Source organism: Eptesicus fuscus, chromosome 8 (assembly GCF_027574615.1).
Source record: "Eptesicus fuscus isolate TK198812 chromosome 8, DD_ASM_mEF_20220401, whole genome shotgun sequence".
In the NCBI taxonomy this organism is placed as follows: Eukaryota; Metazoa; Chordata; class Mammalia; order Chiroptera; family Vespertilionidae; genus Eptesicus; species Eptesicus fuscus.
The window spans coordinates 64,607,076-64,622,150 of record NC_072480.1 but is presented as its reverse complement, the minus strand read 5'-3'; the positions used below and the strand labels follow the sequence as shown (position 1 = coordinate 64,622,150).

General features: G+C 42.1%; 1 protein-coding gene across 6 annotated transcripts in view; it reads right to left on the bottom strand.

The window, feature by feature from the left end:
* The window catches only part of CLYBL (citramalyl-CoA lyase), a 219,263-nt gene that overhangs the window by 167,557 nt on the left and 36,631 nt on the right, over positions 1-15,075 (bottom strand). For 4 of the 6 annotated variants that reach the window (XM_054719907.1, XM_054719906.1, XM_054719905.1 and 1 more), the window contains exon 2: positions 13,421-13,485. The exons of the other annotated variants lie outside the window; for them this stretch is intronic. In XM_054719907.1, the coding sequence (XP_054575882.1) occupies positions 13,421-13,485 (65 nt within the window). The remainder of the gene's footprint in view (positions 1-13,420; positions 13,486-15,075) is intronic. 6 annotated transcript variants of the gene reach the window in all.

Here is a 15,075-nt window from a genome sequence, read left to right as displayed (position 1 = left end):
GACACAACATGCATACACAGAAAATTGTGTCTTACTGATTACTAGCAAACCCTGAACCTGTTACAGAATTAGTTGCAAGGTGGCTTCTCCACTCTTCCAGTGCCAGTTTAATGTCTGTAAAAAGCAATGTCCTTTAATCAGGATTACACTGCAATCCTTTCCATAATCTGGCTCTATGTGTAAAAGAGAGAACAGGGTCTGGGAGGGGGGGGGGGGGGAGAGAAACAGTGAGAGTTACATGTTTACAGTAGAGTTACAATGAAAATATATTATGTTTTCACCATTATTCCACTCTGTTCAGAATTTGCCTAGCTTTATCCCTAGGGATGGTTACACATGGGGGGTTATTGACGAGTGTCGGCTCCCACCACATTCTGGTAGAGCAGTGACTTCTGACAGACCCGGGTCCCATAACTCTCTAGCCTCCAAAAGAACCTCCCAACACAACTTGCTTCTCTCCTCACTTCAGAGTCTACATGAAGGTCTTTTACTTTAGGTTGGAAACCCTCTGAAGCAGAATTCTCACATGCCTGTAGTGTGCAGGCACTGAGGTGGGGCCTTGTGACGACAACCCCGTGTGCTCAGCCACACAGAAGGGTGAGATGCATCAGCGAGCCTTCCACGGACCCTCAAGTATGGGCAGCATCACTGAAAAATAGGAAAACTACCCCTGAGCAGTCCAAATACCAAAGAACATCCTCAAAGTCAGCAAGGCATTTTAAATTTTGTTAATGTAGGTGGATTTGCCTGTCCCTGGTGGCTTTTTGGGTCAGTGGAAATTTTCGAATTAATGGTATAAATTTTGCACCATATTTTGACATCTGCTTCATCTGATTCAAAGGCAAAAAAAAAAAAATAATCCAAAAAAATCTGCATAATGAAAAACCATTCATTCTTTCCTTTCCTGTCCCAGCAGGAATAGAAAGCAATTCCAAAACAGACATTCTGAAAATGTATCCAAGGTTAGAGATTTTGGAAGGAGGAGCTGGCCAGCATCTCATGCCCCAAATCACTGAAGCATTTCAGTAGACTGACTCAAACTAATAATTTAAGAAAGAAGAAGAAGAAGAAAAAACACCTTCAGGGAAAAACCCTGTGAGATGTGTGAAAGTTCTGATGCAGGACAGATTCTTTCTAGAACCATCTCAGAGTCTTATCATGTTGGATTCAATCTCTGGGGTCTGCTCCAGTTGGCACACCCACCGGAGTCATCCCGATGTGGGGAGGGTCAGACTGCTCACAGCCGCCTGGTGTGGTGGATCAGCACTCAGCCCCCGTGCTGGGGGTTAAGGTTGGCAATGCCATAGTTTCTCTGGGAGAAATCTATTCACCTCTACCCACCCACGACCCATCCCAAATGTCCATCCTCTCTTCCCTTAACCCCCATCGCTACTACTCTCCATGCGGCCTCTCTGCCGTGCTGCCTAGAAAATGTTCCAAAGCCCCACGTTCCCTCTAGCAGGTAGACCTGTATTTAGGAGGGGCTCTTCATTCTTCTCATCCTCAGCTCCTCCAAAGGAAACCCACAGTAAATCCCTCCCCAGACATACCTTGGAAATGATTAATCTCTCAGATTAACTGAATGGGCTCAAATATAAAAATATTTTTTAAAAAACAGTAGGGTCGTTAAAGAGTGACAGATTTAAGCACCATCTGGGCTCGCTGGTCAGGGTGGCGCGAATTCCATCAAACGGCTGAACGGTGCACGATCTGGGAATCCCATCTGTTTTATCTAACACGAAGCAGTCCAACAGTTTGGCCATTTTGATGTTAGAGTTGTTTAAAGAAAACCCCGGACATATAATAATAATAGTTTTATCCTCCTCTAAAATTCTAGGATGTAAAATGTATGCTTGATCATCACAATTAAAGATGAAAATGAAGCTTGATTTGAATCTAAGAGCAGCCCTGGTGAAATTCTAAATAGACTTTTTTTCATAAAATGATTACTGCCCCAGAGTTCTATTTATTTTTTTAAAAAATCTTTGGGACCATATGTGGAGACTTTTCTAAGGGTTATCATATGAAAGTTTACTTTAATAATCATTTTTTCACTGAAAACTATATTGGTAAGATTTTGAACTTGTAAAATAGTAAACATTTTTTGTCCTTTTTCTCACTTCAGTTCTTCCTCCTCTATTCCCCTCAACCAAAACCAAGATTTTTTATGAAAATAATATGGAAGTATTATAATTAAGTGTAGTCCAAAATATTTATTAGACAATTTTAATTATCCTTAAGAAACATGTATTTTTTTTAACAAGTAAATCTTTTTCCTAGTTTTTATAAATTGTTTCTAACCTTTAGCACTTGGACTGCTTTCCTGTCTTGCTGTGCTATAATAATTCTTAGAAACACTAATCACATTGCTCTGCACTCAATATAGTTCTGTTTCTGAACCGTAGCGGTAAGTTGCTCCAAAACAAATACTCTGGCTACCTAGCCTTTAACAAGCAGAAGAAAAAATATCATTTTTAAGAGTAATATATTTTGTCCATTCTGCCATTTCATAAGAAAAATAATCATATTTTAAACTACAAACCAGACTATCCTTTCATTGGAAAACATTCTTGTGCTATGATCTTGTGATTATAATTTATATGTTTAAAAATACGAGGGAAATTTTTTATTTTACTATGCTGTAATTATGTAGCATATTATGGTATTTTACACATGAAACACAGGAAAACATAGCAACCAAAAAGCCAAAATTCATGCAATTGTGCATTATAAGGGGGATTGAGTATTATCACAGTTTCATTTCTGTTTTTGGTCATCTTTTATAGCTATATGAAGAATCAAAATAACTTCAGTCTTAGATTTGTGTTTTCCAGACATTTTCACATCAAATATATTTCCTAAAATAAAGGATTCTCTGGAAATACAAGCTGGCACCATGTGGCATTTATTGTTTTTTCATCCATAAAACCAGGATAATAATATTGTCCTAAAGAACTCTTTTAAGGATTATATTTAATAATGGTTGTAAAAGTACATTAAAATTATAAATTGCTGTGCAAATATAAGGTCTCATTAGTAATTATTATAACAATAATTTCATATTCTTATGGGGGGAAAAACACTACTGAAAATAAAACATCCTTTCTCCAAATCTCTCCTATGATTAAATAAAGAAGCACATTTATATGGATCCTTTCTAAGGCAGCATTTCACAATTCTCTTTAAAGTATCCACTTCAGGATATTAAAAAGTTTCAAAGAAAGATTATTTCTACACTTCACAAATCTTGAAATGCAGAAGTAAACATTTACATTGTCAGAAACTTTATTTTAATCCTTGACTTTCCTAAATGTTGCTGTGACCAATTCGGAATTCTGAGAGCACAGGAAAACTTGTCGGAGGGGACTGGCCACAGAGCCGGATCAGCTCTGTGTCTCTGACCCTGATTATCTTGGTAAATGTCAGTGGTCAAGTGTCATAATCCACTTAGGTCACCGACTAAGGCAAATGCTGGGACCACTGACTCTTTCTCTTTATCCTTCAAGTGTATAAAATCAATCATAGAGTGAGAAAGAGAGAACTCTTGGAGAATAAATGGTATTCACAAAGTCTTTAAGGAGAAAAATTGTACAGATTATTAAAATTTCATTAATTTTGCAGTCTTATCCCTCCCTGCATCATCAACAAAGAAGTGGGTCACAGCTTTGGGCCCCCAGGTTATTCTTCCCCCTCCCCTACGATGGCCAAGCCTGCAGATGCTCCTGGAATAACAGAAGCAAACAGGATCCATAGGAACCCAGCTTAGGTGACAATGGAGCAGCTCAGGTTGTCCCTGGGAGATGCCAGCTGGCTTCTGCACAAAGGTGACAAGCTTTCTTTGTTTGTTGTTAATCCCTTTGGCTTTCTTGGCATACCCTAGTTATGTAGCCATACACCGGACACTTCCATCAGGCGGCCACCGTACTGATGTTTGGTCTCCATGATAGGGTGGTGCCCACACCCCCATGCATATCCCCAACACCCAGGCCTGGAGTGCTCATTGAGCAAGCATGCAAAAATGATGTCAGCTATACTGGGTAGCGAGGTGATTTTGCTGCCCATGGGACAAGGGTGGGCAGCAACAACGGCTTTGGGTAAAAATGACCAGCAGTTACAGTCCTGGGAAAACTGCAGAGATATTCTTCCTCGGCCAGGTAAAATGACCCAAATTAAGCAGCACACATTCAAAAATCCAGCCTGAACATGTTATTGTTTACACTGGTGCATGTGGCTAACATCAGACCAGGCCCTGTGTGCTCCAGTTTCATACACTGCTCAATCAATAGATGCACATCTGTAGGGTTTATCAAGTATAAGAAACTATCCCCTTTGGGGCTAGCACAACACGAACTACGACAGGTGATAAGCTGGCACTGCCCTGTCTTCGTTCTAGCATATCCCTTGACAAAATAGTAATATTTTGTAACCACAGTTCATTTAACTGTATCTCATTCCCTGTGTCTGGATGCATTTGAGTAATTTCACTTGTACTCAGTTTAAAGAAAATGTTCAGTATCCTGCGTCCAAGGTGAGATGCTTTTCTATATATTGACTGTGACCATCTCGCATCTCAGGGCTCTATTTTGAGCCACTGAACAGTGGCCTGTTGAAAAGTAAATATAAACCAAAAAAACACATTACAAGAGAAAACAATGCCAATAAATGACAAGGAAAGTGCTTGTGCAATCTAAAACTACTTAAGTCTCAATAATGTCTCATCTCTTACCCAAACTGGAGTAACACTCAATAAGAATTGGGAAATACTTTATAAATGTGATATACTTTATAAGTTATTAAATCAGATGGTGGCAAAGAATAAGACAGTTTAACTGATTTGTCAGGTGAGCCCATAAATCTGTAGTTTTAAATAAGACAATTTGTCAAATTAGCAAAACCAATAAAAAATAGACTTCCTAATAATCTTTATTTTCAACTCACTATAACCATTGCCTAACAAAGGCAATATTTTAAAGACTTAGAAGATATAAATCTATTTTTTCAAAGCATAAATTCAACAAAATAAGACCAGTCGTCTAACATCAGTAGGTTATCTTATTCTCTCTCCATGACAGTAGCTACAGGGAAGAGACACTACAAAAGATTTAGAATCAATTTTGGCTCAAGATAATTGATGAAATTGTATTCCACTTTTTAAAAAACACACCGCTATTACTTGCTGTGTCAAATTTTTAAAAAATGATTGTGAGTGCTAACATCTAGTCAAATGACTAAAGATCACCAAGCACAATTAAATCTGTGCTGAGATGGATCTTGAATAATCCCAAACTTCTAAAACTTCTTTGGCTTTAATAAAAGCATCATAAAATGCGGGGCAACCAGAGTAAACCTCTTTATAGCAACAGAATAGCAAGGAAAGGTCAGCAAGCCACGCAGGTCAACACAGTCCTTCTTCCCAATTTGGGGCCATTCTTCCCTCCAGCACTGATTGGTCTCCCAGTAAATTCCACATTAGCTCCTCCCTTCAGCTGCCGCAGAAACACTTGAACTGCCTTCTCCCTCCACAAAAGTTTAGTTTGCTGATTGGGCATGAAACAAAGGGAAGACAGCAGGGGTACAATTTATAAGGGGGCAGGAGAGGTTGACAGGCTATTGTGCTCTGGAGGCATCCACAAGCTGTTAATTCTATTTTAACATCGTTAATAAGACTGTTAACACATCAGACTTTGTTTAGAGACCTTGAAAACATCAACAAACTATTAAACGACCCACCTGAAATAAAATAGTATCCACTTTGGAAGCATCAAAATCATACTTAAAAAAAACAAAAACACTTAAAATAGAGACTAAAGAAAGAAAAAAGAAATTTATTACTGTAAAATATGTGCAGACTCTAAATTCTTGTTTAATTCTCTTGAAACATTTTTTCATTTTGATACCATTTTTGATCCATGGATTTTCAAACAAGGAAGTATGTCAAAACAGAATCACTTTCATGTGCATATGCAAAAAAGGATTTTAATACACAAATGCACAGGTTTAATCAAATATTTAAAATGAACAATTAGTCTGACAGATTAACAGCAGTTAATTTTGTAATAGAATAGAAAAATGTTTTGATCTCAGCCTTTAAAGATTAGGAAAACACTCCAATTATATAAGGGCAGTTTTTATCCAACTGAAAATTGTTGAGTAATTTCAGTAATAGTAAAAAGTTCCACTTCATGACTTAAGGGAAATAACTTTTTTAAAAATTATTTTACTTTTTCCTCTTTTGCTTCAATTAGCCTAATTTTAGGAATTAAGATTAACCAAAGTAAAAAGTATTATGTCAAAAATCAAGGAGACCAAATAACTAGTAATCAATGCTTAACCATCAATGTTTATAACGAAGAAATTTCATTTGTGTTTTTCAATGTAAATGTATTTTTCAGTGCCAAACTTTTTTTCAATTAAAATAACATATTTCTTGTGGGGAAAGTCTGCTAAAATTATTATAATTGACATTTAACTATCTTTTTATTTAAAGAAAATAATCCAAATATATTGCAAGGAAGCTGTTTAAAAACAATTTTCTGGACACTGTATAGATCTGAAATCTAATGCCTGAAAAATCTGAAGCATTCTAGATGTGGCTTAAAGTTCTGATTTCCCAAAACACTGTAATACAAATTTGTAGGTGTTAATTTTTAAAATCCTTGCCGGTTCTGGAGAAGAAAATAAAAAAGCATGAGAAATTAAGAGAAGAACAAGTTACGTTGACGGGCTAAACAGCTTTTAAAAGAGAGTGGAGAAGTCTAGGGAATATTTAAATATTTTGACTCGTTTGAGTGCAGCTGTGTGTTGGTGGGCTTGGGTTGGGGATGATAGTGAATGAAAAAACCACAGAGATTATTCACAAACACGGACATAATTATGAGAACACAGAAGTGTAAAGTAATGGACAAATGCTGAGACAACTCTAAATGCAATCTCCACGTTGAACACAATACGACAGGGAGTGTATTCTCAACAGGTCAAACGACCAATGAGCAAACGCTGGTACAAGGCCCGGCGACTTCGGGCGACGCAGTCTGGGGAAGCATCAATCACCACACGTTTTAAAAAGTGGAAATCAAGGTAGTAACCCTGAATGATGACCGACAGAGGAATAATATTTGGCAACCACTGTTCAATCGCCTCTCCCAAATACAATGCCGCGCTTATTTCTCGGCTCCCTACAACCTTTCATGTTTCAGATACACACATTTCAATCCAAGTGTTTCAGTTGCCATAACAACTTCATAAATTTGTTCTCAGATGTCCTCTTTTAATCACATCATTTTTAAAAAGCTGGATGGGTCAGGACAGTGCCTCAATTTATTCTGCTCACACCTACCTCATGAGGAGGCTGGGTATTTGTTCCTTTTCTCTAAGAATTCAAACACCTGAAAATAATGTCAACTATTTCTCTTATCTACAGACAAAGGAGATGTGTGTGTGTGTGTGTGTGTGTGTGTGTGTTAATCTGTTTGCATGTGGCCTTATTATCAAGTTTGAAAACCAGGCGACATAATGCCCGGGAATCGTCCCTGGTTTGTGGAAGTACAGGGATGGCCGACGTTGCCAGCCACATACAGCAGAGCCCTGCATAGAGCGGCGGCTTCATTTCCAGATATCAATTATTTACACCGTCAAACTGTGTGTGTGTGTGTGTGTGTGTGTGTGTGTGTGTGTGTGTGTGTGTGTGTATTCCTGGAGGTTTTAATTGGCTTCTGGTGACTATTATTACCTAATACCTTTAAAATATTATCCACCTTATGATGGGAAAATAAAACTATGCACATATGTAACAGTTTCAACAGCATGCATTAATTTTTAAAACACTTCAGGATATTTTCGGATTTCGTTCCAATAAAGAATGAGGCACAGTATCCCAGGCAGGCATCCTTAAACAAATGACTTTTGCCAACATCAACAACCAGACAGACAATAGAAAACAGGACTCCACCAACAAATGGAGAGGGGGGTGTTAAAATTCCAGCCGGGCTCTTTGCATACGTAGTGAAACCAAAGGCACTTCCCCAGAAAGTATTGAAATGCACAGATAAGAACACAAAAGGCCCTGAAGTGGTTGCGAGGGTCACAATTTGTTATGAAACTCAGCAGAGGGAAAGAGTGAAAGTCCACATGTGTGAACTTGAGAATGCTCTAGTGTAAAATAAAACTAGTCAACGATTGGAGAGGTTTGTTACATATGCATATTGAAACTTAACGGAATGAGCTGCAGGGGGTGTGTATGGGTGTGTGTGTGTGGTGGGGGGAGAAACACTGTTTTTAAGCCCATCTGTTGGAAATTAAAATGCAGGGTGAATGGCATACAACTAAGTACCAGCAAAAAGTAAATATTGGTATATTTAGAAAAGAGCATGAGAACAGATGTTATATAAAAAATTAGACTTTTACTTTAAAAAAAAATACGTGACTAGTTCTTTGCCACTGGGGGAGAAGGGACAACCTTCTTTAATTATGCAAAGAGTGAGGAGAAGGTGGGATTCTTTACCTTTGAATACTAAATAGGGAAGCAGCCTCGTGAAAAGCAGGCATGAGCTGCTCGGCCTGAAAAATTAATAGGCTCGACAAGTAGCTTCTAGAAGTGCAAAAACAGAGGCTCTAGTGACACCATCAGTCCCGGGGACAAAATGCAGCTGGGAAGGAGGGTTTGGGGTTGGGGGAGGGCTTTTTGTTTGTTTTGGGGGGTTTTGTCTGTTGGTTTTTCTGTCATCGCGATGGATAAAGCCTTCAGCTATAAGCCTGCAGAGGACCTGCACGATGCTCGGCCACCTTCCTCCTGCTCCTTCTCCCTCTCCTTCCCTGCCTACACCGCCCCTCGGCCTGGCCTGCTGGAGATGGCCTGTGGCTTCAGCGGGCCTGGCTGGAAGGCTGGCCACCCCAGCCCTGCAGTTTCAAAGGGCAGGGAGTTGAAAGGAGGGGAGGACCGTGAGAGGGGCAGGGATGCCGAGGAAAGACATCAATTCAGCATTCCTCAGTAGCTTCAGATCTTCACACTTGTTTTCTTTCCCCTCTCCCCTCCTGGAAGGGTGAGGAGGGACCCGGCACTTCAAAGGGGAAACTTTCTCGGTGCAGGGAAGGACTTGTTATCAAGCTCAGGCTCTCCCCAGCTGCGTGATTAACACAAAGGTTGTTATTATTATCGATACAACTAAAATGATCCCTCTTAAAAAAAAATCATGGTCCCTCTTCCAAATCGCTGATGAAACTGTTGGTGCCAGAGAGGGTGGGGAGGGGGGCAGCACAATGGCTTCCCCTTCACTTGGCCCCTCCCAGAAAAATGCCAGGGACACCTCTACAGAGGGGGGCACCAGGCGGCTTCCTGCTCACACATCAAACTCAGCCTCATCTTTTGTCCATTGCCTCTGGGCACCCCACTCCTGTGGCAGGGAGTGGGGAGGGCCGCGAGGGGCCAGCGCTCCAACGGAAAGGGGAGGGACGGAAAAGGTGGCCAATTCAATAGTAGGAAACCCACGGCACCAGGCAGGATGAGGCAGGCGCACAGGCCTGAGCTCTGTGTCTGGGACTGAGAGGAAACATGGAGGTTCAAGGCAAAGGCCTCCTAATGAAACAGACTTGGCTTACGTTCCAGGGAAACGCTGATAAAGAAAGTAGCTGAGGACGACTATTTAAAGATGAAGGAAAGCCGAGCTGCTAATTCACTCCATAATGCATCCTAATTGCTCAAAACAGAGCCGCTAAGTTTCCAGAATGCTGGAGAGGCCTTTCAGAGAGTAACTCACAGCACAAAGCCCAGGCAATATAATCTTTAAAAATAGAAGATTTTCAGGATCAGGGATCAAGATAGAGCTGTACCTTTTTTAAAAAAGGTTTGATCCCCACCCCCCCCACACACACACCCGATCACTCCCAATTAGGTTGGAATTCAGATAATGTCATTACGATGTAACTACAAGCCATTTATTTGACTGCCTTTTAAAAAGAAAAGACACGAAAGAGATCCATGTGCCTTCACCACTAAAAAGCTCAAAATCCGAATTTAAAAGAAGAAAACACCCCTAAACAATTACGCGGAAAGTCAAGAAGGATTTTGTGAGAGCTATCGAAAGACAATATTTGTGTAGAAGTTGAGCATTAGCAGCTAGCCTGACACAGCAAAACCATTGTATTTTCCACTGGTTTTGTTTTGCTCTATACAGCTGTGTTTTCACAGATGCAAAGCCATGTGTCTCCACCAAAAGGTCTAGCCTTCCCTTCAGATGTGAACGCAGATCAAAGGTTCAAACACAGAAATACAAGATCCTTTTCCCTTTGGAACATGTTTTTATTTTTCTGCAGTGGCTGCAAACCCGAATTTCCATCTGTTGTCCTTCTGAGCGCACAGGTTAACCTTAGCAGTGGGGCTCAGAGCACCGTAGCGCAGCTAAGAACGCACACAGACGAAGCAGGTCTGCGTGGACGCTCAAACAGCTCCCCAAGATGTCCACGCGGCAGAGAGAAATGAACCAGGCGAAAGCAAAGACCATTTTAGATGGTACATAGAAATTCTTTTTAAAAATTTCTTGGAAATATCAGGACAGATCGTTAAAACATCAGAGGAGTTTTGCTTTTCCACAACCTGCGCTCTAATAAAGACGATGATGTCAGCTGTGATTGCCGGCTGCCCCTTCTCCCTCCCACCCCCAGCAGTCTGCAACAAGACGTTCTGCTCTTGAATCTCGGCTTATGGAAAATTCTCTAACAATGGACAATTGTTTGATAAAATAACTCACTCATCTTAAGTGATTTTTTTTTACTTCATTACAAGTTACTAACCCATCATTTTGAATGAAACTATTTTTAAACATTGCTGTTATCTATTACCTTTATAAATAACTCCTTTCCCATCCCTTTTATTGAACATATTCTCAGAATGACTGGAGAGAGAAACAAGGTTCCCTGTTACGTACTCTAAAAATGGATGCGCTCCCACATAAACATTTGCTTAGGAGGACAGTAAAAATACAGCACTGCAGTTAAAAAGGTGGGAGGTGTTGAGGGTGTTTTTGGCAGGTTTTTAAGGTCACTAAAGAGAAGAAGAGAGAGAAAGAGGGGTGGAGAGGGGAGGGAGAGGCACATCTACCTATCCGTAGAAGATCAAGAGAGGTTAGAGGGATGAGGGATGGATGGATGGATGGATGGATGGATGGATGGATGGATGGATTGATGGATGGGGGTGGCAGATAGGATGCTTTGGCTAGTCCCTAGAGAGATTTTACCAAAGCCCAAAGTGGAAAGTAACCATGGGCCAGTCCTAACACTAGTGTGTGATTGCCATCTAGTGGTCTTCCTAGAACTGCACTCTACGTGAAACCAGAAACCCTCGGATCTGCAGCTCTCTACCCCCTTTTCCCCCACTTCATTTTAGTTCATTCCAGTCCTTCCAACCCTCCTGCCCAATAATGGTAGTTTTCCTGCCCTAATTACAAAAATAAACCGGGAAAACAAAAAGCTTCAGAAGACAAAACCATAAGAAGGATGCTCCCAAAGGTTGGGGTGGGCCTGCCAGAAGCGGTGCGGTGTCACAGGTGTCCCCGCTGAAGACTGCCTCGAGCCAGTGGGGACGCTGAAAGGGGAGGTTTCTACATAAGGAATCACTGTGACCGCACCTGAAGGACCAGACTACATAAGTGGGGAACCCCACTGTCTGTACCTGCCCACTCTCTGCTGTCAGTCTTTCTGGGGGAAATAATTAGCTCTGTGACTGGACATCAACATTGCTCCATAGGTCCTGAGGGTGGAGAAAGAGAGGCAGTCTGCTACAGATGGACAGTACCTATCCCAACTCCTTATTTTCATCCCGTGACTCAAGGGAACAAGGCCTCTTCTCAGCATCCCCTCCTGCTCCGAGAAGGGGTGGCCGAGAGAAGGGTGGACAGTGGCTCAGGTAAGAAACAGCGGGCACTTGTGCAGACAATGCTGGCATGAGCCCTTCCCAGGGCTTAGTCACAAGCAGCGCGGGCACACCAGGGCCTTTGGAGGAGGTAAACTTAAACTGACTTTCCTTAGTTACTAGCTCACCCCTGCTCCCCTCCTTTTCCACTTTAATAGTAATAGTAAATGATGGCATTACACACCTTCTAAGCTCTTCCAATCTCATCTCACCGAATCCTCACAGAAGCTCTCTGGAGTAGGCACTATTACTATCCTTCCCGGGTTACAGCTGAGGAGACGGGACTAGAGGTGCCGTGGGGCCAGCTGGAACTGGCCTGTGGCAGTGCTGGGAGTGAGCGCTGGGTCTGGCTCCGGCCGGTGCTGCATCTTTCCCTCTGTGCGCAAACATGGACACCTACAGCATCTGACAGTTACAGAGGAGCTGAGGGACTAACAGGCTGGCCCTCAGACATGCCATGTAGTGAGTGGTCCCCGGCCATGTAGCTTTCGCCAAGCCATGCAATGTCAGAGCATCAGCTTGTTCATCTATAGAATGGGGATGTGATCTCTGCCCGAACAGCTCAGAGAGGGTTGCTAAATACGCTCCCTAGAGTCAAGCCCACTGGGACAGGAAGTGGTATTCGTTTTTACTATTGTGTGAGGCCATCAGCTGTGACATCCAGCAGAGGAGGGAGGGCCAGCAGTCTCCATAATTCAGATACTTAATTAGATTGTAAGTTACATGGAAGATCAACCTGCAATGTGCCGTTTTCTGGACTAAGAGAGGATGCCCCCCCAATCATTCCAGGGCCCAACAGGCAAAACTGGAATTAGGAAGCTTGTTTAATGAATAATAATGAGAAATAATAGTGGTGATATTAATCCTACTGGGACAAACACAGTGGTTAACATCTCAAGCACGACTCCTCACAGCACCCCTTGGGCCACCTAAAGTGGCAGCGTTCAGTGGGTCCCTTGGGAACCTTCCCCTACGTGCACTGAGGCCCGGGGAGGGCGGAGAGAGGCTCAGAGCTGACTGGCTCCAACACCTGTCCTGGCCACTAGAGGCCGCTGTCCTGGCTTCATTCTGTGCGTCACACTCTGTGGGCAGACACACTGACAGTAACAAAATGCAATATTGTAGCACTCACCATACTCCTATGGGTTCTTTCCACCACTAGTTTTTTGAGATATAACTTACATATATAATGTTGTGTAAGTTTAAAGTGTACAACGTAATGATACGAGACACAGGTATACTTCGTTTTAGTGCGCTTCACAGTCATTGTAGATTATTATTATTTTTTTTTTTACAAATTGAAAGTAAGACTTTCCACCAGCAAAAAGATTATGACTTGCTGAAGGTTCAGATGATGGTTTTCATCAATAAAATATTTTTCAGCAATAAAGTATTCTTAATTAAGGAATGTACATTGCCTATTTTAGATATGATGCTATTGCATACTTAATAGACTACAATACAGTGTAAACATAACTTTTATATGCACTAGAAAACAAAAGAATCAGTGCGACTCACTTTATTGTGGTATTTGCTTTGCTGTGGTGGTCTGGAACCAAACCCTCAGTATCTTGGGGGTGTACCTGTTCACATATATTGAAAAATGATTACCACAATAGTGTTAGTTAACACACCCATCACCTCACATAATTACCATTTTTGTGTGTGTAGTGAGAACATTTATAATCTACCTACTTGGACTTGGGAGAGGGGGTGGTTCTTGAGACAGATTGGTGATTGTACGGAAAGAATGGGCTTTGGCATGGGTTTGGCCAGAATCCTGGTTCTGCCACATCAGCATGTGATCCTAGCAAGACCCTTAATTGTCTAGGTCTCATGCTCATCCAATATGAAACAAGATCACAACCCCTGTCCTACAGGGCTGGCACCAGAGGTAAATGAGATGATGTACTCAGGAAGCTCAGAACCAACAGAGGAATGGGCTAAATGCATATTCACTGACTGACAGGAGAAGGGAGGGGATCACCAAGGGATGATGGTGGTATGCATCGCCATGGGAATGGCACCACAAGGACTATAGCATTATAGCATTGCCCGCATCTCGTTGCCCATGCTAAACGGGCCAGGTGAGCATAGCTTAATGCTTGAGAACACAGGTTCTAAAGTCAGGCAGGCCTAGGTACGCAGGTCCAGCTTCTCTACCTGTCCTCTCAGTAAGCTTGGCCAAGTTTTTTAACTGCAGTGAATGTGTTAGCTAATGAATACAAGGGGGAGATGAGAGGACCAAGCCTACAGGACTGTCTGAGGCACAGAAGTAGGACATGCTGGATACAGTCTAGAACACATGTGGAAGCATGAGATTTGAGATATGAACCACTGGGTTGGACCCTATAAGATTAATATCAGCACTGTTATTTCTCCTTATCATTAATAAGACAAGCTTCCTGCATTCCATTTTTGCCTTTGTGTGCTGTCAGAAGGACTCTTGGACCTTTTCATTTGTTAAAATACTACTAAATTTTCAGTGGATAGAGTATCTGCCTGTGAACTGAAGGGTCCTGGGTTCGATTTCCATCAAGGACACATGCCCAGGTTGTGGGCTCAGTCCCCAGTAGGGGGCGTGCAGGAGGCAGCTGATCAATGATTCTCTCCCATCGATGTCTCTCTCTCTCTCTCTCCATCTCTGAAATCAATAAAAATATATATTAAAAATACCACTGAATTTTAAAATTGTAACTTGTCTCCAGGTGGCTTTGAGGCTGGAGGCTCCGTGCTCTGCCCACTTACACTTTCAACCATTGCTCTGATGGGACTGCTTTGGACACCTTGACGGTGAGCAAGACTATAGTGACATGAAAGCAACATAATATCATGGGAAAGAGAAGACTAGAGACCAGAAGATTTGGGTGGGACAGACCCACCTTGCCACAGGGAGCATCAGCCACAAGGGGGCTGCAGGCTCAGGTACAGAGGATCCTTGGAGTCCCAGTCAGCCCCTCCCCTGGCTCAGTCCTGCACATGTATGGACAGGCCAGCCTACTCATCCAAGCTCTGGGCCTCACTCCCCAGCTCACCCACTCTCAGATACCCCTGTTCTGGGGTGCAAATGCTGCCACTGGCACTGTCTGCCCACTAGGATGGACACAGGGAGAGGCTCATGGATGCCCAGCTAACGAGGACATTTCTCAGCCTTTCCTGCATTTGGGTGCATT